At 56.7% G+C, this 27070-nt stretch overlaps 2 protein-coding genes across 3 annotated transcripts; one reads left to right on the forward strand and one right to left on the reverse strand.

Moving 5' to 3' along the window:
- Nucleotides 1–485: 485 nt before the first annotated feature.
- ALG12 (ALG12 alpha-1,6-mannosyltransferase) lies at nucleotides 486–15803 on the reverse strand. The gene is made up of 12 exons (XM_069490001.1): nucleotides 15769–15803; nucleotides 12147–12374; nucleotides 11929–12061; nucleotides 9708–9881; nucleotides 9180–9374; nucleotides 8608–8711; nucleotides 7802–8025; nucleotides 3895–4064; nucleotides 3735–3810; nucleotides 1939–3455; nucleotides 1500–1617; nucleotides 486–994 (listed from the first exon to the last, which is right to left on the reverse strand). Exons 2-10 carry the CDS (start codon nucleotides 12306–12308, stop codon nucleotides 3224–3226), a joined length of 1470 nt encoding a protein of 489 aa, XP_069346102.1. The 5' UTR covers nucleotides 12309–12374; nucleotides 15769–15803; the 3' UTR covers nucleotides 486–994; nucleotides 1500–1617; nucleotides 1939–3223.
- Nucleotides 15804–16164: 361 nt separating this feature from the next.
- CRELD2 (cysteine rich with EGF like domains 2) lies at nucleotides 16165–25874 on the forward strand. 2 transcript variants are annotated; one of them, XM_069491681.1, is made up of 10 exons: nucleotides 16165–16375; nucleotides 16560–16642; nucleotides 17143–17253; nucleotides 17527–17618; nucleotides 19020–19196; nucleotides 20621–20716; nucleotides 21784–21867; nucleotides 23251–23346; nucleotides 23858–23998; nucleotides 25604–25874. In XM_069491681.1, exons 1-10 carry the CDS (start codon nucleotides 16250–16252, stop codon nucleotides 25651–25653), a joined length of 1056 nt encoding a protein of 351 aa, XP_069347782.1. In that variant the 5' UTR covers nucleotides 16165–16249; the 3' UTR covers nucleotides 25654–25874. The 2 variants fall into 2 exon arrangements, with proteins under 2 accessions (XP_069347782.1, XP_069347783.1); XM_069491682.1 differs by having other exon boundaries at nucleotides 25607–25874.
- Nucleotides 25875–27070: the final 1196 nt, after the last annotated feature.

Raw genomic sequence — 27070 nt, forward strand, 5'->3', positions numbered from 1 at the left:
TCCAACCACACCTCGAGACGGTTGGGGGCACTCCCTTGTGAGGACTCCCCTGTTCTGCTGCAGCTTTTGGGGTGACTCTAGCCAGGGGGTTAGCAGCATAAAACAACTATAAAACATTCCCTAGAGAAACTTTAAAAGACTCAAGTCTTGAAGAGAAATACCAAGTTCATGGATCAGAAGACTCAATATTATTAGAATACTGATGCTTCTAACATTAATCTATAAATCAATGCCGTTACAACTGATTGACCAATTGATTCTAGAAATCAGAGGGAAATGTCAAGGATACAGACGAGTCAAACCAACTGTGAAAAGGAAGAATAGTCTAAGGCCATGCCGCCCTGAACACGCCCGATCTCATCTGAAAAGGAGGAACAGTGCTGGGCACCCACACCACCTGGCCTGGGGACTCAGCAGCAGTAGTGATCAAGACGGTGCAGTATCGGTATAAAGACAAACGGATCCACGGGAACCGTAGAGCCCAGAATCAGATCCTCACATATATAGTCAATTAACTCAACTTTGCAAAAAATCTACTTTATTGAGATATAAAATATGTGATGAAGCAACCCATCTCCAGTGTACAGTTTCATGAGTTTTGACAATTGTACCCAGTGCCACCATGGTCATATTCTACAAATTTTAAGGGATAGAAAGTGACAGGGGGTTGTCACGAGACTGAAAGCAAACAGGAAGAAGGAACTGTGTTTAAAATGAAAAATAACCACACTGGAGGTGGGCACAGAAGAAAAACCAACCGAGGAATTCGTCAGTGTCCCTCCAGTCGCGGCAAGGGAGCGGAGAACCGCAAACAAATCCCAACCTCTTTATAGTGGATTTGTTTTTGCAATCACATAGCGAAGCATTTCTTAAACTGTTTAACGTGTATCTTATTATTGAGCAAACGTGTAAATATACTGAATTGTTGGGAGCCAGAATGCTCACTGTGGAAGACCAAACATAAAGGTGTGGAATGGAGGGAGCCCAAAAGAACCTGTGGAGACAGAATGAAGTTAGTGCCATAGGTTTGGCTCTGATTTCTCAGAGAGGTACATGAATGTGTGTCTATGCATGTGCACACTGTACCTGTGTGTGTATGCATGCAGGCATGCCTGTACTCCCTAGCTGTGTCCACAGAAAGGGCCTAAAAACATAAACACTCCAATAGCAATGAGCACACCTAGGCCGGGCACAGTGGCTCACACCTGTAATCCCAGCACTCTGGGAGGCCAAGGCGGGAGGATCGCTCGAGGCCAGGAGTTCGAGACCAGCCTGAGCAAGAGTGAGACCACATCTCTACTAAAAATAGAAAAATTATTGGGGGGAAAGGCGGTACATGGGCAACGTATGTAACCTGCAATTCTGTATCCCCCATAACAATAAAATGAAAAAAAAATTTATATATTAGAAAGTAAAAAATAAATAAACAAATAAATAATAAAAATTTAAAAAAATTTAAAAAAAAAATAGAAAAATTAGCCAGATGTGGTGGTGCATACCTGTAGTCCCAACTCCTCGGGAGGCTGAGGCAGGAGGATCATTTGAGCCCAGGAATTTGAGGTTGCAGTGAGCTGTGATCCTGCCACGGCACTCTAGCCTTGGCAACAGAGTGAGACCCTGTCTAAAAAAAAAAAAAAAAAAAAAAAGAAGCTAGTACCTAGATCTTGGTCCCTAAAACCATTCCCCACCAAAGGAAGCCAAAACCCCTCAGAGAAATGGCTGATTTCAGATGCCCAGGAGGACACCTTGTGCCCAGAAGTAAGGAAGCCCTCAGCAGGGCACACTGCAAGAACAGAGCCCTTGACGGGGTTTCCACTGGCCGGATCTCGTAAAACTTGGACGCCAAAATAATTAAAGACTAGAAAGACTCATAAAACACTGAAGTAGCAATCCACAGGCACAGACCAACAATATGTGAATATGATGAATAAAGCATACCAGTAACAAGCAGATAAACAAATGCTTCCGTGGAGGGCCAGTGCTGCCGGGTGGACGGGGGCCCAGGCTGGCGTCGGGAAGCCTGTTCTCTGCCCCCGCGAGGGCCCGACTCTGCAGGACTCGCCAGCGGTGCCGCGTCCAGGAGATCTTCAGGAGGAGGAGGAGCGTCTCCTAGTCGAAGTGTCTGTGCACAAATGTTCACCAGCTGCAGACGCAAAACCAGCAGCAGCTGGGGACGGCGGCCCTGCAGCACTCAAGGTTTCACAAGCAGCCTACTCTCAAAAAGCTCAGGGAAAAATCCTTTTGTTTTTTTTTAAGAGACGGAGATTGCTGTGTCGCCAGGCTGCGGTGCAGTGGCGTCACCGCAGATGCGACCACAGCTCACGGCAGCCCCGAGCTCCTGCCTCAAGCGATTCTCCCGCTTCAGCCTCCCGAGCAGTGGGGACTGGGACACAGGCACACACCGCTGCACGCAGCAAACCTGTGTCTTTGTGTGTGTGCACAGTGTGTGTGCACATGTATACACGTGTGCACTCAGACGCAGTGGCACCCGGTCCTCTGTGCTGTCTCTAGCCTGGCAGGGTCACCGCACTGTGGCTGCTTTACAAATGCATGTCCTGTGAGGGGTGACGGCACCGAACCGTCTCTTAACCGCAGCGCCTGGGTAAAGGCCGTCTCTGGAAATAATCGTAAGATAATGATAAGAAAACATTTACAAAATTTTATTCTTTTTTTTTTTTTGAGGTTCCAATTGACATTTATTGCCTTACTCTTTTTTATTCTTCATTCCTTTCTGAACATGTTTATCTCCCAAGACTTAATCTGCAATGGAGCCGACACGCCTGTGAACACAGGGGTCGCGGTGGCGGAGGCTGGGGAGGGAGGCGTCGTCCGCGGGGTCTGCACGGGGGTCTCCTCCCAGCAGGGGCCACCTCGGGTCCACCAGGAGGCCACAGGCCACAGGCACCAGGTGTGTGGTGCTGCCAAGACGCAGCTCCTTGTGGGCGGGCAGGACATGGTGAGGGCCACCACACATCCAGGGTGTCTGGATGATAAATGACCTTGTCACCACCCTGGGGACATGCAGGGAAGTCTGAGCAGGCCACTGTCACCCTGGGCTTTGAGCCCTGGGCATGGCTGTGCGTGGAGGCCCCCGCCCTGCTTGGGCAGGTGTATGTCAGGGGCATGTTCGATGTTCTCTGATTTGTTTCTCTGTTTTGTCCTAATTTGGCGGAGACGACGTTCTTGGAGGGACTTGGCTGTGGGGCTCAAGCCCCACTCTCCCCTAGGACGGCCTGGGGAGTCTCTCCAGGAGCACCAGCTTCGTCCGCAGGTCAAGGTCAAAGGGAGGCAGTTTGGTCAGGTTCAGACTCACACCTGTGGTGCCCACGACGCTGGCCAGGACCCGGTGTGTGTCCCTGTAGAGGGCCAGGTGGCCGGGGACTGCCTCCATGAGGATGTGGGTGTAGCCCAGCATGGCCGCAGCCCCAGGCCCCACGTCTTCCCTCTTGTCGTACCTAGAGAGAAGAGCCAGCTCGTCCCGCCCCGTGGCCCTGCGTCACTCCACACGCCACCCCCGAACCTAGAGAGAAGAGCCAGCTCGTCCCCGCCCCATGGCCCTGCGTCACCCCACACGCCACCCTCGTACCTAGAGAGAAGAGCCAGCTCGTCCCACCCCGTGGCCCTGCGTCACCCCACACGCCACCCCCGACATTTGGGTGCCCCAAGGGGACCTATGCACAGCCTCTGAGAGGAGCGACAACACACGCCGCCCCGCAGGCGGGCGGGAAACACACCTCCAGGCGCTGTTGACTTGTAGAAACCGGGACACACCCGTCTGGGCAGCCGCCGAGTCGATGTGTAGGAGGACACCTGGGGGAACCACACCTGCTCGCTCAGGACCGGCGCGGCGCCCGCCAGAGCCCTGCCATCCCGGGCCACGTCCCCAGCACTGACCTGTCCAGGGCGGCACCAGCTCGTGCAGCCTCCGCATGGCGACGCCTCCAGGGTAGTTGAAGTGGGACGCGTAGAGGGACGCGGCCACATAGGCGGCATTCGCCACCAGGTGCCCGACCACGAGCAGGGACCCCACTTTATACAGCCAGGACTTTTTATGATTATTCAGCCTGAAAAAAGAATCATCACTTTCCATGAAAAGAAGACAGTGGCAGTAAAGTATCTGACTATTATATCTAGAGGCGTATTGGGAACACAGACCTGCCCTTCAACTTCACCAAGGCATAACAGGCAAAAAGTTAACGATCAAATACACACAATGAGTGACTAATGAAAGTGGCTAAAATACTACAAGAATTTTGCCTGTGAAATTCCACTCAAGATGCCAATTTAGAATTTATAGATTTTCAAAATAATATTAGGTTATTAACACATTGCCATACTAGAAAAAAAATTTTTTTCCTTGAGGCCACAGTGTTTTATTATGAAAATAGAATAAAAACTCAAAAACAAAACAATCCTTTCTAATTTAATGAAAAAAATTTTTTTTTATTGTTTTCTATGCGTTATATGTTCTCGCAGTTCCCAAAGTGAAGAGATACTTGAGTTATGTTTGCTTCATGAGGCCCCGGCTCCAAACTAGCGTGAGTTAAATACAACTCACATGGCACTTAATGTGTTAAGTATGAAATGTCTGATTTCCTTAAGCACTGTTTGACAGTTGATATCTCTGACATTTCACTTTGACACTTCGTGCTTTACGTTTATTGGGAAGGTGCCTCCTCAGTCTTTCAAACGCACATTTTGGTTTGTGATTATCTTTCACATTTTTTTTTTAGAGCAATTTTTGTGAAACCATGGATAAGTAAAAAATTCATGTTATTTTTGAATGTGAGTTCTGTCATGGAACCAATGCCCCATAGGCAGCTTGAAATATCATGAAGTGTCTGGGAAGGATGTGGCTAATGAATGCACAGGACATCGATGGTTTGAGAAGTTCCGTTCTGGCGATTTTAATCTTGAAAAGGAGCCACGTGGGCGACCTGAGACCAAGGTGGACAATGACGAGTTGAAAGCTGTCATGGAAGCGAATCCATCTCAACCTACGCATGAACTAGCAGCAAGGTTTGACGTTACTATTCTGACAATACTGGACCATTTGAAACAATTGGCAAGGTAAAGAAGCTGGATAGATGGGTCTCACATGAATTAAACGAGCATCAGAACTTACCTTTCTTTGCTGTCACAACATAAAGATAAACCATTTCTACACCATGTTGTTACATGTGATGGAAAATGGATTCTTTTTGACAATTCCAAGTGTTGGGCACAATGGTTGGATACAGATGAAGTCCCAAAACACAGACCAAAACCGAATGTTCGTCAGAAAAAGCTAATGGTGTATGTTTGGGGGGGTCCAGCGCTGGTATTACCCTACAGCTTCATGAAACGTGGTCAATCGATTACAGGGGATGTTTACTGCAACCAATTGGACAAAATGATGAGGATGCTTGTGATTAATCAGCTGAGACTGGTCAACAGAGACAGGCTAATCCTCTTACAAGACAACACTCAACACAGGTCACACAAACGCTCTCAAACTACAGAGGCTGGACTTGGAAACTCTCTGTCATCCACTGTATTCACCAGACCTTGCACCAACTGACCACCACTTCTTCCAGGCTTTGGACCACTTCTTGCAAGGAAAAATATTCAATTGTCAACTAGCTGTGGGAAACGCCTTTCGAGATTTCATCGCCACTGGCTCTCCAGGTTTCTTTGCTGCTGGCATGAACAAGCTACCGTTAAGATGGCAAAACTATGTCCATAGTTTAGGCGCATACTTTGATTAATCGCACTCCTTCTTGAGATAGAATAAACTGCACTTTTGGTTCGAAATTGGACATTTCATATTTAATGACCTAACACTTTTTTTTCAAACGTGCTCAGGTTACTGCTCAGGCTGGAGTCCCACCTGCAGCCCAACGCAGCCCAGCCTGTACTTGTAACTGAGCTTTGCAAGGACACGGTGCTGCCTGTCCCTTTACCATTGCCTGTGGCTTGTTTCTGGCTACGGCAGCAGAGTCAGAAGCTGCAACAGAGACCGTGTGGCACACAGAGATGACACATTTACTATCTGCCCCTTAACAGCGAAGAGCTGGCTCCAGGCTCAAGTCCCGACTGACCCTTGACCAAGCTTGTCAGGCTCCTCTGAGCTTTCCTGACCAGGCCTCGACCTCGGCTGATAAAATACACAGACTCAGCACCAACGATTTCGTCCACCCCCGCTCCCCTACCTGCCCGAGAGACTTGAACAAACTCGCGCACAGTTCCTACCAGCTCGAGGCCACAGCTCTAGGATGAACCCAGCCCCCCAGGAGCCCGCCCCAGGGAAGTCACCATCTGTTGCAGCCCAACCCTGGTGACGGCACAGGCCCCTGGGCCCCCTTGGAGCAGCTCCTTTGGGCTTGACTATGAATCCTTTCTCTGCCCTTTGAGATGCAAACGCCCCACCCAGAACCGCCTCAGAACCTGGGGAACGCCTGCCTGCGCTCTCCAGTCCCCGCTGGGGTGAGGGCCCGACTCGGTGGGGCCCAGCTCCAACACGCACCACCGCGCCTCGCAGACGCCAGACACGTGTTCCTCCTCTGGACGTGGCCAGTCAGCACGCCCAGGTGGTCTCATCTCCCAGCACCTGGGCCTTGAAAACGTCTCTTGCCCTTTGTCTCGGCACAGCCGAGTCCAGCTGTCCCTGTCCCTGTTGCAAAGGTCTGTCGCTGATGAAGCCTGTCCTGCCTCTTTAACCAGCGCCCGCTCATCTTCCACAGCCTGTGTCCCTGCGACTCCAGCTGGGGTCTGCAGGGGCTCTGAGATCCGAGCCGACCTGAGACCGACCTGTGACCGGAGGCGGCCAAAGGCAGAGCAGAGCCAAAGGCAGAGCAGAGCCAAAGGCAGACTCGATAAAAATCTGATCGACTGAGGCAAGAACGCAGCAGCGGGCCGAGGCGCGGAGGTCTGCGGGTGGCACCGGGTGCCGTGTGGGAAGCCGACCACACCAGGGCACGCAGAGCCGCGTGGCGGGGCTGTGCTGCAGGGGCCTGCGCTCCCAGCCGGGGCAAGCGCCCCTCGCTCTGCCCCTCGGGCCCCAGCCTGGCCTGGGTTGGCCTCTTATTCCCACCAAGGCTGTGAGTCCTCAGTGGGGCATGTGGTCGGCCCCCTCGTCCAGGGCCCTTCTCCAGAGTCCGGACACGGAAGGGGGCACGACGGGCTCCCCCGCTTCCTGCGCTGGCCACACCGGGAGCGGCAGCCACACTCGGGCCGCCCACCCTCGGCCTGGGAAACCCCCTCCCCACACCCGCCTGGCTCCCTCTTCATCACCTGCTACTGGGCACCCCCCACCCTCCGTGACCCCAAGCCCCGGCCGCACTGTGCCCTTCACATCAAGCCGAGAGCATCTGCCTGACCACCCCCTCCTGCAGCAGGGCCACCTGCCTGGACAAGTGTCTCTGCACTGGGCCACTGTCGGAGAGACTGGGCGGAGCCCGTGCCACCGAGTGCCCTTCCTGCACCAGCCAGTGCCTGCAGCCCGCGGGCCCGGCCGCCCCGCCCCGGCCACCACCACCCTCGTGAGCATCCTTCCCGCAGTGGCAGAGCATTGGGACGGGGAGCACAGCACCTCGCACACACGGGCGCGAGACTTAGGACCAAGTCCACGGAGACGACCAGCCACGCAGAGCCCCTGGGTGGAGCGTCGCTGGCCCTGTCCCGGCCCATGCAGCCCTCCTTGGACACAGGTGCCCAGCTAAACATCTCCCATATTCACTTTAAAAACTTTCCCCCGTTATAAATTAGTAAACCTGTTTCCCAGGAAACTGTAGGAATGACCGTCACAAGGACAAGCACTCACAGGCGGGAGCAGCCCCGGGCGGCCACGACGTTGAGCATGGGGAAGGCGTAGATGATGAAGCGCAGCTCTTTGTGCGGCAGCAGGGAGTACAAGGCGATGAAGCCCAGAGACGGCAGAAGCAGCGCATGGGTCCTTCTGTCCACCATGCCCAGGGGCACAAAGAGAAGGCTGCAGCCCAGGCCTCGGGGCAAGGCCGAGTAGAAATACCACAGCAGCGGGGAGGTCTCAGGCGGACGGTTAAGGAGGCCACACACGTCAGTGATCAAGGCACCTGTCCACAAGGGGCCACGGCCGGGCGGCAGGATCAAGGCTGGGAGGTGTCCAAAGACGGCTGTGCCGACAGATGCAACTGGGACCGCGGTGCAGGGGCGTGGACGCAGCGGGCCGAGGGTGGCCGGGGCTGCGCCCTCCAGGCACAGAGGCCAGGACCCGCACGTCCACGCCCAGCAACGCAGGCAGCTGAGGGCCCCACACCCAGGGCTGTGTAAAGTTCTTTTATCTTTCCCTGCTTTCTTTAACTGTAAAAATAGATTATCGTGAGTGCCTTGGGCATTCGTTATACTGTTCTTTCTACTTATGTGTATGTTTGAAACATTCCATGATAAAACGCTTTTAAAAAGCAGATTATCCCGAAGATCAATGGAGAGGCCGGGGGCCGTACGTGCGACGCGAGGACCTCCCAGCCCCGCCGCGTTTCCCAGGACAGGCGGGAGGGAGGGGCGGGGGGGAGGAACAGCAGCCGGTGCACACGCGGTTCACACGCAGTTCACACGCGCCATCCCCCGGCAGAGGTACTTAAAGGATACTCCCCAGTTGGAACTTTTATTCAGGACGGTGTTGTACCAAAGCACCTTTCCTTCTGGCCACACAAGCTGCCGCCAAAAATAGGAGTCTACAGCAACCGTCAGTCCTGGTAAAATAAGAAACTCCTCGGTAACGAACACAGCCCCTAAAGGCCACACTGACACTGCAGAGTGAGCAGCAGCCATCAGGCTGTGCCGCCAGTGAACGACCCCACGGTGCCACGGAAACCACAAGCCACTTTCACATAGAGAAGCTGCCGGGTTGGGGACAGCGCTCCCTGGAGCCCGTCCCCTCCGCCCGGAGCTTGGGAACAAGCTGCCCTCCTACTCTTGTGTCCTCCCCCAGCCTCAGCCAGGCACAAAGGACAGGTGGGCCGACAGAGGCTCCAGGGGACAAGGTTGGGGCCCTGCAGACCCAGGGCAGATGGCTTAGGAGGACCCGGACTAAGACATTCTGGTACTGCTAACAGTTAACTTTATTTCATGGAAAAAAACAAACTCCCAAATTTCTCATCATCTTTGTAAGACGAGGCGAAACAAAACCCAGTTAGAAGCCCACAGTGACAGTGGCTCACCTAGGCCGAGGACCCCGGCGGGGACGGCGTGACTGAGCAGCCTGAGCACAGGCAGCTTCCCGCGGTGCAGCGTGAGCAGCAGCATGAGGCCCAGGAGCAGGCACAGCTCAGCCCGGAAGACGATGATCGCGAACGCCGAGAGCCAGATGAAGCGGGCCCAGCCGTGCCGCAGCCAGGCCGCGAGGGCCAGCAGCACTGCAAGGCCGCGGGGAGGGTGCTGGTCAGACGTGTGGCACCAGTCACTCCAGAAAACAAGCAACCACTCAGAACCGCTGACATAGCACCCCCCCCAACTCATGTCATCTGCTAGAAAGTCCCTCCCAACCCAGCACCAAGAACAGAGAACCCCAGTCTCTGACTGCAGACTGCCCTGGGCCTGCGTTTCTGGGGAGCCCCGTGGGGAGGGGCTGTCATCGGCAGACATGCCTCCATCAGACGCACAGCACCCTAACTGGGAGAGGCCCCTCACTGGCGACAGAGGGTGGGGGCCCAAGGCTGAGCCTGCAGGCACAGCTGGGCAGTACGTACCCAGGGGCAAGGCCAGCACGTTGGGCAGCGTCCGAGTGCAGTAGAACATCAGGTGGAACTGTGTGGCTGTCACCCAGCAGAACATGGTGGCCACTGTGGCCCCAAACTGTCGTCTCACTTCTTTTTGTAACGTCCAGAGTCCAAAAATCACACCAAGTCCAAGGACTCCTCTAACTAAAGAAACAAAGAAAACAACACACAGTGACCCCGTAGTGGACGGGGACGCCAAGCAGCCTTCCCAAGTGCTGCCTGCAATGGGAGTTAGGTGACGGCAAAACCAGCCTGAGCGGGAGCTGCGTTTAGTTTTGAAAATAGACCCTGGCGCCCGAGTTCCCGCTGGGAGCCGCCACACCAGACCCTGAGGCGTCACCTCAGGGCCACTCGGGCTCTGGGGAGGGGGGGGGCTGCTCTCCACTAGCTCGAGAGGGGGGAACTTGGCCACCCGGCAGCAAAGCAGCCTTCATGGGATGGTGTGACGAGAGCCAAGTCCTACGCTAGACCAGAGACCCCCACATGGCAGAGACGCCTCCCAGGGGCAGGATTTTCGAGGGCCTGACTCGATCCTACCCTGACCTGCAGCCAGGAGGCAGCCAGGACCCGGTGGGAAGGCGCCCCCCAGGGGCAGGAAGCCGACTGGGGCTGTCCCCGGCCGGCGGTCTTGGAAAGCGGAGGTGAGGACCTGGGTAGGCCCAGGACGGTACCTGGCAGACCACCCATCCTCAGTGGACCGGCCCGTCAGCCTCGGGGCTGCTCCGCCATCTTTCCGGAAGGCCAGAAGAGACTTCACGGTCCCCACGCGAGAGGTAACAGGGTCCAGGCAGCTGTGGGGACTGAGGGAGCCCTGGGAGCTGCAGGCTTCCGAACGACGAACCTGCTGCTCCCGGCACAAAGCCAGCGTGGGCCCCAGGCGTTTTTCTTTTCACGCGCTGCTGGATTCCGACTGTACATGTCTTATGTGGGAATATGTTTAACTGATGTCCACAAGGGTCTAATTTCAGTTGCTGTACTTTTGGTGCTAGAATTCTCATTTCGGTTCTTTTACAGAGGTGACAGCACTCTGGCAAAGCGCCCGCCTGTCTCTGACTTCTGCCAAGTGCGCATCTGAGGAGCCCGTCACCCGCACCCGCTCTCGGTTCCCATCTTGCTGAAGTCTGCCTGGCTGCGGTGCCAGACAGCGACCGTGTGGGAAAACTGCGGAGACAGCCTCAGTCCCAGGATGACGCTGTGTATCACTGTCCAGGGAGGAATCATTACCGTGTCTGGCCTCTGGCAGGGGTCAGAGGACACGAGCAATCCCAGGACACGGGGCTGGCTCCCGCCCACCGCCCCGCTCTGCCCGACTCCCCTGCAACAAGCAGAAGCTTCCGGGAAAGCAGGCCACACAGGGGGCTCACCTGCAGATTCGTTTTCCCAGGATCGTGGCCCCCCCAACTCCTCCTCATCTGGGGGTCCCCGAAGCCTCCACACGATGAGCCTGGCTTGTCTAACTGTCCCCATGCGACGGTGGACTTCCATTTCCTAATCTGCCCTTTCAAGAAGCAGACCTGCTTCTTCCCCAGGAATTGTGCACTTCCTAAAGCTCTGCACACAGGGCAGGCTAAATAGCTGTGAGGATGAGTTTGAGTCCACTGGGGAAACCCGAATATGGTCTGGGTGTTAGACCATATAAAAATTTACCGAAATGGAAAAGTGATTGTTGACTAAAAAAAAAAAAATCAGGTTGTAGAACAACATATACAGAATGCCGTAAAGTGGTTTTTTAAAAGCGTACTCATACGGACACAGAGAGAGACCCAGAGGGACCGGCACACAGCCTCGCAGTGGCACCCCGGGAACGAGGGGTTCCCGTTGTGCTCCCCGAGACACATGAGCTGCTTCTGCGATGAAAGAGGCCGTTTGACCTGCTGCTGTCCCGGTGAACACGCGGAGGCGGCCCCTCGGTGGCCCAAGCGTGTGGTGCCACAGGGTCCCTCACAGGCGTGTTTCATTCCTCCACACTAGCCCCGGGGAGGAAGGCAGCGTCACCCTCATTGCTCAGTTGACAACGCAGACGCACAAAGGGGCTCGCTGACACGGCCCGGGTCCGACCCGCCACGCTAAAGCCATCACAGGCAAGACTGTCACAGACGGACGTTCCTACACAGGAGGAGCCCATGGCTGACTGAGACCGTCCGATGCCACAATTCCCCATTTCGTCTGCATTTTTTGGAGACCCCCTTACCTATCAGCTGAGAGTAAAACTTGGATATTTCTAACAGGGAGAGCACGTAAACTGCAGGGCTGGAGAACGCTGCCATCAACAGGGGCCCGAGGAAGGTCCTGGGGACGACTCCAGGGAACTCGAGATGGTCATACTGCAAAGGGAAGGGCAGGTCAGCACGGAGAGGCCTCAGGAGGTGGACACGGCACTTTCGGCCAAAGGCAGCAGCGGCCCCTCACCTTGTCCACGTCCAGCTGGTGGTAGAGCAGGTCGTGTGTGGCCTGCAGGCTGAAGCTCTCCTCCACTTTGGTGTAGGGACAGGTGACCAGGTGGACAGTGGCTACGGCCAGGAGCAGCCCCAGCAGCGGGGGCTGCCTGCTCGACGACCTCTTCCCGGCCATCCAGGGCTTTCCTCTTCACAAGCCTCCACGGAACCAGGGGAAACACCAGCCGTGGGCACTTCCACTCTGAGTGTTTTGAAAGAATGAAACACAGATTCATAAGTTTCGAAAATCACGCTTGGGAGATCTGGGTAATGCGTAAGCAGAAATTCTTTGAAGTATTGTCATAACTCCTGTAAATCTGAAAACATGTCAAAATGGAAAGTTAAAACAAAAATCACGCTTGAGAAGCCTTCATATTTTAACCAGCAATCTTGCACTTTACGCTGTGAATACTTTTCTGGGAAGAAAGACTTCAGCCGTGGAACCCTGGGTCTAGCCCAGGTCACGCTGGCCCAGGTGGCAGAGGGGGTGAAGCAGACCCCGGCCTCAAGAAGCTCAAACCCGCCAGGACAGTCAGCAAAACCCAGGCGCAGCCCCCACAGAACTGGCTGACGGGACGGGAGGCTGTGAGGTGGGGGCTGGTAAGCTGGGCAGGAGGGATGGTCCCAAGGTGGCACCATGCTGGCCATGAACCTGAACTTGTGTCCTAAGGGGTACCTGCAATTGGTTACCCAAATATTACCAGGACAACCTCAAGGGACCAATGGCATTGAGCTTCCTGAAAAATCATGAAAGTACCCAGCTGCTACACGTGGAAGACCTGGGGGCAGATGGCAGGTTCTTCTTGTTTCTGGATTCTTCTAAAACAGGTTTGATTTTATTCAGTCAAAACCAGAAGAGCCAGAAGCAAAGGGAGAGAGAACCACGGTGCTTACTATTTGTAAAAACTACCTTTCCATAGATGTAGAATTAAGAAGCCTGGACTCTCCAAAGATAGCAAGTAAAGAATTATAATAACAAGTAAAGGAAAATCACCAGCTACTTTCAGAGGCTGTGGCAGGAGGATCACTTGGGCCCAGGAGTTCAGGGCTGCAGTGAGCTACTATCCCACTCCAGCTTGGATGACAGAGTGAGACCCTGTCTCAAAAAACAAACAAACAGGCCAGGCGAGGTGGCTCACACCTGTAATCCTAGCACTCTGGGAGGCCAAGGCGAGAGGATCACTTGAGCTCAGGAGTCCGAGACCAGCCTGAGCAAGAGCGAGACCCCATCACTACAAAAAATAGAAAAATTAGCTGGGTGTGGTGGCGTGAGCCTGCAGTCCTAACCACCTGGGAGGCTGAGGCAGGATGATCACCTGAGCCTAGAAGTCTGCAGTTACAGTGAGCTGTGATGATGCCACTGTACTCTAGCCTGGGCAACAGAGTGAGACCCTGTCTCACAAAAAAAAAACAACAACAAAAAAATCCTAAGAAAAAACCAACCAACAAACAAAAAAGTGAAAGAAAATCTGTAGATTAGAAGGGACAGGAATCCTATATGATATGGTAGTGGGGAGGGGAGGCTGGGGGAGAAAGGGAAAAAAGGGCTTTAATAATTTCAGATGGCCAAAATAGTACATAGTTCTTGTTAGAAATAACATATCTTTTTCTCTATAAAAATTTGGTGACAAACAAAGGAAAAGACCTAAGGACCAGGTTAGGATCCACTGTCCACTGGGTGAGGGGGTGGTTTCCGTGTTGGTTTTTCTCCCACCAGTGCAACCTCAGCACCAAGGACAGAGCCCAATCTGGTGGGAGGAGCCCCGATGTGTGGAATAAACGATGCGTGTGGCCTGCTCCCTTGCCGGACACACCACTGCATCTGCAGAGCCTGGTGTAGGTGCTCAACGAACTAGCTGAAGAAAAAATCAGGGAAAATTCTTAAGCAGGGATCTTGTCACACCAGGAACATTTTTATTAAAAATATGTTCATGCTTTAATTTCCAGTAAAGCAGAGACTACAGAATCCTCATACGCTACTCCCTGTTCTTCTCACTGTCATGAGAGAAAAGAACTTACAGAAATAGGAAGCACGGGGTCCCTGGGCTGCGGACACAGCTGCACAGAAGTGCCCCTCGGCAGGGCCCTGGCATGGGCCGCCCAGCCAGCCCTCTACACCTCCACCCAGAGGCTCTTCCCGCCAGCAAAATCCAGACTGTGGGATGAAAACGTTATGTGCAGAATCCACCCTGGCCCTCCTGCCAGGCCCCGGATAAGGGCAGCTTATTCCGAAAGGCATGAGAAGACCGAGTGCGAGTCAGAAGGTTCAGCCAGGAGCACAGAAGACAAACGTGGCCCAAGCAAGCACGAAACCCGCGAGCAGCCCACCACTCGGCCAGGGTGACAAGATGGTGCCTGCAGCTGCTCAGCAGCTGTTCTTAATCTGAAGCAACAGGCACCTTGGGAGCATCCACAAGTTAAACAGGCACTAGTCAAGACTCTTGAAAGATGCGGTTTACAGACTGTTCCTTCTTGGAGCAGTCCATTCTCCACCATCTTCCAGAGTATACAAAAGAAAAGAGGCCGGGTGTGGTGGCTCACGCTTGTAATCCTAGCCCTCTGGGAGGCCAAGGCGGGCGGATCGTTTGAGCTCAGGAGTTCGAGACCAGCCTGAGCAAGAGCGAGACCCCGTCTCTACTAAAAAAAAAAAAAAAAAAGAAAGAAAGAAAGAAATTATATGGACAACTAAAAATATATATTAAAAAAATTAGCCAGGCATGGTGGCACATGCCTGTAGTCCCAGCTACTCGGGAGGCTGAGGCAGGAGGATTGCTTGAGCCCAGGAGTTTGAGGTTGCTGTGAGCGAGGCTGACGCCAGGGCACTCTAGCCCGGGCAACAGAGCGAGACTCTGTCTCCAGTGAAAAAAAAAAAAAGAAAAAGAAAAAAGAAAAGATGTAGTTTACAGAATGAGGGCATTTAAGATCAGGAAATGACCTACGAGGCCCTCTTGTACCCCTCAGTTTGGATTCTAAGACCTCTACTGAAATTGGTCAAATCAGATGTTATTATTAACAACATTAATAATTATTAATCTCAGCTGGAAACACAAACGATCTGGTGCAAATGAGACCTGCTGCCAACCAAACGCCAGACAAGACCCTACTATTTGCACGTCTTCCTTCTGGCGGTTCTTTCCTATCTCACAGGCAGTTTTCTCTAAAATCCAGAAATGCACATTTTATTTCTCCTAATTTAAACCTGGGATTCTTAAACATCAGTGTCACTTCGGGCACATGAGGCAGTGAAGATCCTGGGCCCCCAACCCCCAATGACACACTGGGGCCCCCCCCCCAGCCCCTGAGAGTGAGGACCCGGCCCCACCCCCGACCCCGTCCCCTGAGGGCGAGGACCCCGGCATCCCCAGCCCCTGGGGTTGAGGACCCCGGCCCGCCCTGTCCCCTGAAGGTGAGGACCCCGGCCCCCCCAGCCGCCGAGGGTGAGGAGCCTGGCGGCTGTCACGCGTGGACACGCGCGGTAAGGCCTGAGGAACGCGTGGGTAGCGCTGGCTCGGGGGTCCCCACCGCCACCGGGAGAGCCCGGGTCGTGCCCTGGCCCTTCCGCCCTGAGGGCCCCAGCCGTGGCAGCGTGCGCTGACCTCTCCCGCCCCTGGCGTCGTCCCTCGGAGCGCGGCCGCCTGGGTGGCTCTCGGCCGGAAGCGAGGCGGCGGAAACAGAGAACATAGGCGAAGCTCTTGCCCGAACCTAACATGGCCGCCAGAGCCCCAGCCGCTGTTGCGGTGGAGCTGCCCGGAGTAAAGATGGCCAATGCCCGCCGTTCGCGAGAGGGGCGGGCTCGGATCGCCACGCCCACGCCCCAGCCTCCCGGCAGGACGCTGACCCGGGACCTTCCTATTGGTCGCCGCTCGTGGCGAGCCTGGATTGGGCCACATAAGGCCGGGGCGGGTCCCGCCGACCAATAGCGGCGCGGGGCTGGGAGGCCGGGCGGGGCCTCGCTGGCCCCTCAAGTAGCCCGGGGAACGGCCGGCGCGGCTCGGAGCGGGTGGGCGGCCGGGGGCCGGAGCCGCGCTGCCGCGGGACCTGGAGCGCCAGCCGCGTCTTCCCGCAGCGCTGGCCGCCATGCCCCCGCCGCCCCGGGCCGCGCTGGGGTTCCTGCTACTGCTGCTGCTGCCTCCCGTGCCGCGGGCCGCCAAGAAGCCGACGCTCTGCAAGCAGTGCCGGGAGCTGGTGGACAAGTTCAAGAAGGTGGGCAGGCCGCGCCGGGGCCGGGGCCGGCCCGGGGCTGGGGGGAAGGGGGGCCGGGCAGCCGCGGGGCGGGGGCTGCGGGCCAGGGCCGGCCTCCTGCGGGCCCAGGTCCCACACACACACACTGCGGGCCTGGGGTTGAGAGGGGGCAGCACAGAGCCCGGTGGGCACCTTCTCCTGGCAGGGAATGGTGGACACAGCAAAGAAGAACTTCGGCGGTGGGAACACAGCTTGGGAGGAAAAGACGCTGTCGAAGTATGAATTCAGGTGAGTGCCCTAGAGCACCTGCAGGTCTCTCAGGTGGGCCGTGTCCTGAGAAGCCCAGTGTCCTGCTTTGGGTACCTGTGTTAATAACAGGTACACAGAACGGTCCCTTGACACCAGTCACCTGTCCAATTCGCCTCTGCCTCTGGCCTGGGACTCATGTGCTGGCCCCTGTATGGCCTTCCAGCTGCCACATGGTCCCTGCAACCCATTCTCACTCCACGGACAGCAGCCTTTTAAAAATGTAGACTGAAACACCAGTCTCACTTGTGAACCACTCCGGGCCTCCCTGCAGGCGGGGTAAGCTCCCTTCCCCTCTCTGCCCAGAGCTCTGGCCCCTGCACCCTGGGGGATGTGCTGGTTTAGGGTCTTCTCCACTCCAGGGCCACTGTATTTCTAGCCTGGCACCAGGTAGGGCCTCAGGACACCCTGCAGAATGAACAAACCGACTCCCTGTGAGCCCTGGGCCCCCAGCCCCGGTGCTGACTGTGGCTGTGTTTCAGCGAGATCCGCCTCATGGAGATCGTCGAGAGTCTGTGCGACAGCAGCGACTTCGAGTGCAACCGGCTGCTGGAGGAGCAGGAGGAGCACCTGGAGGCCTGGTGGCTGCAGCTGTGAGTGCCCAGTGCCCACCTCCTGGGCACCGCTTGGTTTTCTAACCTGCAGTCTGAAGTCATTTCACACTGAGAACGGTTCTGGGAACAGTGCGGCGTTCCCGCCTACCTGTCTCCCTCCTACCCACGTGCTGTCACCTGCATTGCCGCTGGGCACCTCGACTCTGGTTCCCAGATCCCGTAATGCTCTGTAGCAAATGTCATATGAAACTGCATTTTTGTTTTAATGAATCTGTCACGTAAGATTTAATGAATGTTTTTAAAAAACTGTAGGAAGAACGAGAATCCTGACTTATTTGAGTGGTTCTGTGTGAAAACGCTGAAGGTGTGCTGTTCGCCAGGAACCTACGGACCAGACTGTCTTGGTACGTCTCCTCCTGGGGAGAGCCCAAGTCTCCTCCTTTGTTCCCGTTAGTGCCCCCCTGACCCCCAGGTGGATAAGAGCACAGAGGGCAGCTGGGTGCACAGCTCTCTGTGGGGTCTGGGACCCTGCCTCTTCCATAAGACAGGACAGCCGCCCACCCCCCAAGGCAGCATGGAGCGCCTCGTACCCCAGGGCTCTGGTATCACCACTAACGTCATGCAGGGAAATTCTCTGGGCTGTGGGACTCTTGAGTATCTAATACCAGGTGTCCTTTTAATTCAGGGGTTCACAGATGCTCACAGGTGAGTAGACTCACCTGGGGGTCGGTCCCAACTGGCCTGCCTGGGTGCTTCTTTCTTCATGCAAGGGGGTGGCCACACTGTGTCTTTCATGGCCACCAGCGTAGCCCTGCCCACAGAGCAACACAGACCTTCTGTCGAGGGCCTAGGGCAGTGGGCATCCTTCAGGCTGCTCCTGCGGCCTCTGCCTTCGTGGGTGAAGGAGTGTGCACTGACAGGGAGCCGGGCTTTACCCTTCGGGTGGTACGAACGTCAGTCCTGTCCGTCGAGCGGGGTCAGGTGGCATAAGTCTCAAGGTCAGACGTCCCCCTGGCTGCAGCTGCCCCTGCTGCCTCCCCCGCTTTCCCCGGCGAGGACACCGCACCTGGGTGCTTGCTGTCCCGTGCATCCCACACGCCTGACGCACAGGTCCTCATCCCTGTGTATCAAGGGAAGCTGCGCAAAGCCACACAGCACAGTCACGCGTCACTTGATGGTGAGGGCCACTCCTTGGATGATTTCGCCATAATGGGGTGTCATAGTGTCCTCACACTCTGTGTTCCCACCTGCCCGTCTCCCGTCTGCCCACACGTCGCCATCGCTATTACCAGAGCCACCTGGAGTCTGGTCCCCCTGATCAGGCCACTGGCTCTTCTCGCAAGTCCCTCTGGGGAAGTCGGGGCAGCCAAGACACCGAGGCTGGGGTACAGCCCGTGCTCCCAGGCTGCGAGTACCGCAGAAATTGCAACACGGTGAAAATTCCTGCGTGTAGACATGTCTGAGCACAGAAGAGAGCTCAAAATTTTCAGCTCCATTATCATCTCAGGGAGCACCGTGGTATCCTCGGACCCTGGTTGACCTGAATGTCACTATGTGGCGCATGACTGTCAAGTCCACCAACCTGTGGCTTGCCCCCAGGCCAGAGAGCCACCATCAGCCACGCAGACCCCAGAAGCCAGTTTCTCCAACGCCACCTGGCCAGGCTTGCAGGCTCTGCGTTTCCCCACTAGGATCGCGCAGGGCTGGGTTGCAGTGTGGTCTGCCTGTGCGCGTTGAGGCTGCAGTGGCATTCTCGCCGCCAGCGCCTCCAGGTGTTCTCAGAGCATGGCTTTGTGTCCCCAAAGCGTGCCAGGGCGGGTCTGAGAGGCCCTGCAGCGGGAACGGCCACTGCAGCGGAGACGGCAGCAGAGAGGGGGACGGGTCCTGCCGGTGCCACGTGGGCTACCAGGGGGCAGTGTGCACCGACTGCATGGACGGCTACTTCAGCTCGCTCAGGAACCAGACCCACAGCGTCTGCACAGGTAGGGAGGCGGCGGGAGCAGCCCTTGCCCAGAGCAGCCTGCTCAGATGTCAGCTCTGAACCTAGGTGTCCAGGGACGTTCAGGAGGCTCAGAAGACGTGGCCCTTATGAAACATGTGAAGGGAAATGACAGAGGCTGTTAGAGGAGCTTCGTGTCCCTAAACAACCCCCAGAAGGGAAAAGCTACTCACTTTTCCCTTTAAGTTCTTCTCTGGGACTTAACGTTTCACCAGTGTTAAATTAGCAGGTTGTTACCTTTATCTCTGTGCTTGGTTCTCCTAATTCTTAGACCTGGCACCTAGTTGGAGTCCACACTCTGCTCATTCAGTTCCCTGGAATGTTCTGGCAAAAGGCTTGCTCTCCCCTGCAGCTATCCCACAGGGTGGATAGGCCTGGAGGGCCCCACTGGGTGTCCCTGGCTGGCTCTAGGTCCTTGGGTCCTGTCAGGTATAGGGTGCAGAGGCCAGAATGTGCCCGCTGTTGCTTAGATAGCCACCCAGAGTAGCAGAGAACATTGCTGAGGCCCCCGTGCCACCGCAGGGGACAGGGCGGAGAGATGGTCTAATGTGAGAATTAGAAGGACTCTCGGAGGCCTCCTGTGTGACCTCCTGGCCCCTCCCCCCGGCTCCCTTTCTAGGGGGCGCCATCTTGCTTACCCTGGTATTGTCACATGGCCTGGTGTTGGGTGAGGTGGCCAGACAGTCCTGGCCATGACGCTGGGTGCTTCCCTTCCGGGTGCCCAGAGGTAGAACCTCCTGAGTTGAGTCTGACCACACTGCACAGGTGAGCACGGGCCACGCCCACCTCCTCATGAGACTGGGGCGCACCCTCCGCAGGTGCGGAGCTCGCACACTTGCAGGCTTAAAATCTGCACAGGAAGCTGTGCGGTGGCACCTTGCTAAGGTACAGTGACGGGGGAGCGGGGAGGGGATCTGCGTGTTGACGTCTCAGGAGCGAGTCAGCGGTTGGTCTGTGGCCCTCCCGTGTGTTCCACTGGGGAAGTGTGTTGACGCTGGTCAGGACGTGGCCCTTTCTGGTTCCCACACCGCAGCTCTCCCTGGCTCCGGGATGCAGGTGCCGCACAGGACATCTGTGTGTCGGTGGCCGGAGCCTGCTCTCCCAGCCAGGCGTGGGCCTAGAGTGTGGGCGGGGTCTTCTCCAGGCTGTAAAACATTCCCTCGGGGTCCTGCTTTGCTGAGGATTTGATTCTTAATGGACATTGAAAACCCTATGTATTTTTTCTGTTTAATATATGAATATCATGAATCTTGTGGATAGATTTTTCTGTTGAACTAATCTTATTTTCCTGGGATTTTTCTGTTTCTGTTTGTTATCGTTGCTGAACTTAAATCCCTCATTTCTGACACGAGCTTTGCTCTGCGTTGGTGACAGAGGTTCACACACGTGCCCGCCTTTGCCTTCCAGCCTGTGACGAGTCCTGCAAGACGTGCTCCGGCCCAACCAGCAGGGACTGCGGCGAGTGCGAAGTGGGCTGGGTGCTGGAGGAGGACGCCTGCGTGGGTGAGGGGCGCAGGGGGCTCTGCGAGGTCCAGTCCTGCCCAGCCTCTGGCTCTTCCTGTGTCTGCCCACTCTGCGCCGTGGGCAGGTGACTCCAACGTGACGGAGCCCGCATGGGGGCCCTGGCCCACGCACCTGCTGTCCCGCCGAGGGCAGTTCCCAGAAGGACCACCTGGCTGGGCTGGCGTGGGTCAGCCGTCTTTGCTGCCCTGTGAGGATTGCCTGACTCGGGCCCCACAGGGAAACCTGGGGTTTCAGGCCCGTTGTGTCCCCTGTGCTGGTTTTGCAAACACGTGGACCGGGAGTACCGGGGCGGTTCTGGCAGGCAGGATGCGGTGCCGGGGGAGCAGTGGGTGCTGGTGTGTGAGTGGGGATAGGGAACAGCGGCACAGCCAGGTCCGGGAGCAGGCTGGCAGGGAGACCTGTCCTTGCCCAGAAGAGAGTGCAGTGGAGAGTGGGGAGTGGCTGCCCGCGAGCTCCTGCCACCCATCCTGCTCCACGCCCGGCAGTGCCTGGCAGAAAGGAGGCGTTGCCTCCCTGACGCTGGGCTCCTCCGGGTGCCTTGTGGCTGTGCTGGGTGCAAGGCCCTGGGCTCGCCCTGCTGTCTGCCTGCTCCCTGCCCACCCGCCACAGTGGGCACCGCCTGCTCCCGAGGCGTCCTTCCCTGCTGCCCACACACCTGGTCCCGCAGCACCTCTGTGCCCCAGAGAAACCATGGGCTGCCGGGGCAGAGGCCAGGCTGCGTCTCCCACTCTGGCCTCAGTTTCTGTTCTCCCTCAGCAGCGGCTTGGCCTTAGGCAAACTAGGGGCTGAGCCCCTCCCCACACCCCCTCCCCCGGGTTTCACACCTTCAACAGGGAGCTTGAGGGACTTGGAGGTGCTCACGGCAGCCAGTGGCCATCGTCCTCAAGGCCTTCCCCCAGTGGCACTGAGTGTCCATGGGACAAGGCGTGGGGCTGTTGCCTCATCCCCTCCCCTGCCCTTCTCCAGCCACCCCGGCTGTGGGTTGTGGGCAGGGAACCCTGTCCTCTCGTCCTGGAGTCACTCGCAGCTGCGCTCTTCTGTTCCAGATGTGGACGAGTGTGCGGCAGAGACAGCTCCCTGCAGTGACACGCAGTACTGCAGGAACATCAACGGCTCGTACACGTGCGAAGGTGTGTCTGGGCCTGGGGACCTGTCTGCCTTTTCAGGGCCAGGGTCTGGGGACAGGCTTGCACTCCCCGGAGTCCTGCTGGAGATTTCTTTCTTCCTTTGTGTGTGTGTGTTTCTGAGACAGGGTCTCGCCCAGGCTGGAGTGCAGTGGCGCGATCATGCCTCGCTGCAGCCTCCAACTCCTGGGCTCAAGCAATCCTCCCGCCTCAGCCTCCCGAGTAGCTGGGACTGCAGACACCACCACACCTAGCTAATTTCTCTTATTTTTAGTAGAGACGGGGTGTCGCTATGTTCCCCAAGCTGGTCTCAAACTCCTGGCCTCGAGCCATCCTCCTGCCTCGGGCTCCCAAAGTGCTGGGATTACAGGTGTGAGCCACGGCACCCGGCCTATTTCTTCCTTTTTAAACATTTATTTGGGATTTGTTGGCATGATTTCTATATATTCTATCTGCTTTAAAAATATTGAGTGTGGCCACACAAGTAATAGATACTTGTCGCAGAAAAATCAGAAAATTCAAGAGAGTTGGGACGAAGACAGTAAAACCCCATCAACTGCACTGCCAGTGAACCTGCGCTGTTGACAGGTCCTTGTAGACTCCAGCTGCTTGAACTGCTTGCACGGTGCCTTGTCTGCCTTTCCGCTCAGCAGCGTGTTATGAGCATCTTTGTGCGTATTTTTGTGTGTTACGTTAATGATTTTGGAGCACGCCATTATTTCATAGCTAAACAGACTCTGTTGCTGGACATTTAAATCAAACTGGCCATTATAAACTTCAAATACCCTTGTAGGTAAAACTTTTCACAGTCCTCATTGTTTTTTTGGATTAGTCTCTAAATTCTCCAGTCAAGGGAATGTGTATTTTAGGGCCACTTTGTCCCCAGAAAGGTTGTGCCGATTTGTAGTCCCAGCAGCAGGGACGAGGCTGCCTTTCCCCCGTGTCTACAGTAGCACTGGGTGGTTTTAGTGTCTTTACGCCGACTGTGGGGTCCTTGACACTGAGATGTGGCACTAGAAGCCCCACGGTGTCTCGGTTCGGCACTTCTTACTGAGCTGCCCGTAGGCAAACAGCCAGAGTCCCCGAGCCGCAGGTGGGTTTTGTTTCAAGACCGTCTGCCGTGCCCAGTTTCCACTTGGACAGAAGGACGCGCAGGGTCACCTTCCATGGTGCTTCTCCTGCTGTGTCCACCCTGCCGGCTCCTGGGGACACGTCCGCTGCGCACAGCGGCGCTTCTGGGAGAAAAAGATGGGTGGGTGCAAAGTCACTCCAGTGAGTCACGGGGGAAACCCGTGTTCTCAGCAGTGTCGGCGCCTCCGACATCTGTGGGTTTCAGATCCTGCCTTGCTCGTGGGGACGGTGGCCTGACATTCCCCCCCTTATCTCTAGAATGTGATTCCACGTGTGTGGGCTGCACAGGAGACGGTCCGGGAAGCTGTAAAGAGTGCGTCCCTGGCTACGCGAAGGACAGTGGACAGTGTGCAGGTCAGTGACGTCGTCTCTGTGCTGCCTCAGATGGACATTTCTGGAGGGTCCACAGCGTGGACGGCCAGGAGGCTCGGCCAGGGGACGGGAGACAGCAGAGTCTTCGGCAGGTGCGGCTTCCTGAGCTCCACTGGGGTCTCGGGAGCCGCAGACGCGGCGGGCGGGACGCCGGGGGCTGCCTCCGAGTCACTGGTGCCACTGTGATGGCGGCTCCAGGTCACGGCCTCCTTGGTGGTGACCCGCCTGGGCAGTCCCAGGCCAGCTGGCACCCGAGGGAAGAGAGGCAGCTGACGCGGTGACACCGCTGCCGCCCCAGGCGCACGTGGGGCTTCCGGCCTCGCCTTTGCCTGACGTCCCTGCTCCGGTTTTCTACCCCCTGAGGGTCTGACCTTTGAGACGTGAAATTCTACCCTCTCGAAGCCTTTCCTGATGTTTGTAATCTTTGTGCTGTCGTTATCTGGGTGAATCATGAATGGATTTCATGGGCTGATGTGTATCCGTTGTGTTTCAGACATAGACGAGTGCTCACTGGCTGAAAAAGCATGTGCGAGGGAAAACGAAAACTGCTACAACACTCCAGGGAGCTTTGTCTGTGTGTGTCCTGACGGCTTCGAGGAAACGGACAGCGCGTGTGTGCCCACGACCCAGGGTGGTGAGTGGCTCCTCCGGGGTTGCATGTGCGCTGGCCGCCTGGCCTGAGAACCTGAAAGAAAAGAAATTAACATGCACAACGGCCTTGGGGTGGTGATAGCCCCGGTTCCTGGAGGACGGGGATAAAACACACTCGGCCGAGAGGTACCTGCTTCCCAAGGATAAAGCCCTAAAGGAGTTCACGGCACAAACAGAAGTTGAGGAAATGAAAGGGAAAGTTATTGCAACTTAAAATTCAGCAGGTGGTTAACGGCAGAGTAGATACAGATAAAGATGCAGTTAGTGGCCGGGCGCGGTGGCTCACACCTGTAATCCTAGCACTCTGGGAGGCCGAGGCGGGTGGATCGCTCGAGGTCAGGAGTTCGAGACCAGCCTGAGCAAGAGCCGAGACCCCGTCTCTACTAAAAATAGAAAGAAATTGTCTGGCCAACTAAAAATATATAGAAAAAGTTAGCCGGGCATGGTGGCGCATGCCTGTAGTCCCAGCTACTCGGGAGGCTGAGGCAGGAGGATGGCTTGAGCTCAGGAGTTTGAGGTTGCTGTGAGCTAGGCTGACGCCACAGCACTCACTGTAGCCTGGGCAACAGAGTGAGACTCTGTCTCAAAAAAAAAAAAAAAAAAAAAAAAAAAATGATGCAGTTAGTGGACTGGAGAGCGGGTCTGGGGAAGCCACCAGATGGCCGCGGAGAGACTGGGGCGTGCAGGGAGGTGGAGCACGGTGAGGTGCTCCCCCCGCAACCAGGGACCCCGCACTCAGGGCTTCAGCAGCAGAACTGTGCACGTGGCTCTGGAGGCCAGCGGCCTGGGGTCCGGGCAGCAGCAGGCCGGCCCTTCTGAGGCCTGCCGGGGGCCTGCAGATGCCAGCTTCTCCGTGTCGCGCTGCCCACACCTCCCCTTTTCACGAAGACACCTGACGGGGCGAGGCCCACCCCAGTGACCTTGCCTTAACTCGGTCATCTGCGAAGACCCTATTTCCAGACAAGGTCACACACAGGTGCTGGGGATTAAGACTCCATCTCTCGGGGAACTGGCCCTGTGCGTGACGTGGAGGGGTCGGAAGCAGTGTGCAGTGAGGTCATGGCAGAGAGCAGTCCAGTGGAGAAGACCCAGATCCTATTCCAGAAGCTCCGAGTCCCGAGGAGAACAATGAGAGCCATTCCACATGCAGGAGCCTTGTAGTAAAGGAAACGCCCAAGCTGGGGGAGAGCCCGGGGCCAGCTCCTACTCGCTCTGCGCCCCTGCGAGGCCACCAGCTGGCCCCGCCCCTTTGTCCCAGCATGTCCTGATGGGCCCCACCCCTGCTCAGGCTCTCTTCCCCTCCCAGCTCGACTCTTCCACACCCATGGCAGGGGGGTGGCTCTGAAATGCCATCTGGCCACGTGTCTCCCCTGCCTGGGTGCCCCCAGCTGTGGGGGGCATTGGGACACCCGGGTCCTCATCTTGAGCTGGGCTTGGAAGGGCTGCGGAGTCCAGAGGGAGCCTGGGCACTGTGCCCAGGGCCGTGTGCCGGGTGACCCACGACAGGCCACCACGCTGTGGTCCCAGTGGAAGCCTGGTTCTCGGGCCCTTAGTGTGGGGCCTTTTACTCAATGCTGTTTTCTGGCAGAAGGTGCAGAAGGAAACCCAGCACAGCCGCCCTCCCGGGAGGAACTGTAACGGCCCAGTGTCAGAAGCCAGACCTGCCCTTTAAATTATTCAGAACGACGTCCTGTATGGAATGTGGCCCTGGGGACACTGTCCCCACCCCTGCAGGTGGACAGTCGGAAGGAGAAGCTGCCGCCTTTGAAACAGCTGACACTCATTTGGCCCTTAAAGCTGCATTTCTCGGTTGTTCATAAACAGACTCGTTTATTTTGATACAGTTCTTTATAATAAAATTGACCATTGAAGGTAGTCAGGGATAGAACGTGTGTGGATTTGCCTCACTGAGAAAGTACAGGCCTTCAGTGAGTTGGCTCCGTCCTGCCAGGACCGCCGAAGTCTGCCGGGGACGCAGGTAGAGGCGGCAGGTCCTTGTGGGCATGTGGCTGTGCTGTCCCTGAGCGGGTGGGGGGGGTCGCAATGCACCTGGGAGGGGCGGGAGGCCCAGGCCCTCCCTGCAGCGGCCCCACCTCGGGCAAGGGACCCTGCCTGGGGGCCCCGCCCAGCGAATGCTGTCCTAGGACTACAAAGAGGAAGGGGACCCTCAGGTGGGCGAAAGGCCATCTGTGGGGCACAACTGGAGAAAGGTGTCAGTCACAGACCCTAAGGCCAGTTCATCTGGGCATGAAGAAAAGCTGCCTGTGGGAGTGAGAGGCTGGGCCTCCCAGTGCCCCCAAGGCCCACTCCACCTGGCCTGCCACCCTTCTCCCTGCCCCTCAGTCATGCGCCCGAGCCCTCCAGCTGCCCCTTCTGTGTGGACGTCACCCTGGGTGGCCACTCCTGCCCGCCCTCCCTGTGCCGGCCCCTGCATCGTCCTGGATCAGGGACCCCCACAGCCACACCTTGATGGGCCCACGTGTGCTGGGCCCCAGGCGGTCACTCTGACCTGGGCACTGAGTCAGTCCCGGTGGACAGGACTCTGCTCCAGGGGTCCCTGGTGGGCAGGGGCGAGTCTTGCCTCTGGCTCTGGCTGTAGCTGTCCCAGCTGGCCTTGTCCCACTCGTTGTAGTAAAGAAAACAGCATCGAGCCCCAGGCCAAGTCACCCTGAGCTCCTGGAGGAACGCGGCTCACACGGGTGGGGCAGGCTGCTCTCGAGCAGCTCGGACCCACGCAGAGACCGTGGGCAGGCCAGCACTGGTCGCTCCGTGTGCCACGAGACCATCTGGAGACAGCATCGCCACGGTGCAGGCCAAGGGGCAGTGGCCGGACAGGCCGTGGGGAGCTTAGAAGTGGGGGCAGAGCAAGCCGAGGAGGACACAGGGATGGTCATAGAAGGGAGGGCAGGCAGAGGGTGGGGGGGACACAGGCTGCCTCCCTGGGCCGCCAACTGGGAGGATGGAGCCTACAATTGGGGGGAGCCCAGGACCCCTTAGGCTGTGTGGTGGGGTGGTGTTTGGGTGGGGCCAGTCTGAGAGCTGGGGACAGGAGGCT

The sequence above is a fragment of the Eulemur rufifrons genome, chromosome 16 (assembly GCF_041146395.1).
Source record: "Eulemur rufifrons isolate Redbay chromosome 16, OSU_ERuf_1, whole genome shotgun sequence".
Lineage (NCBI taxonomy): Eukaryota > Metazoa > Chordata > Mammalia > Primates > Lemuridae > Eulemur > Eulemur rufifrons.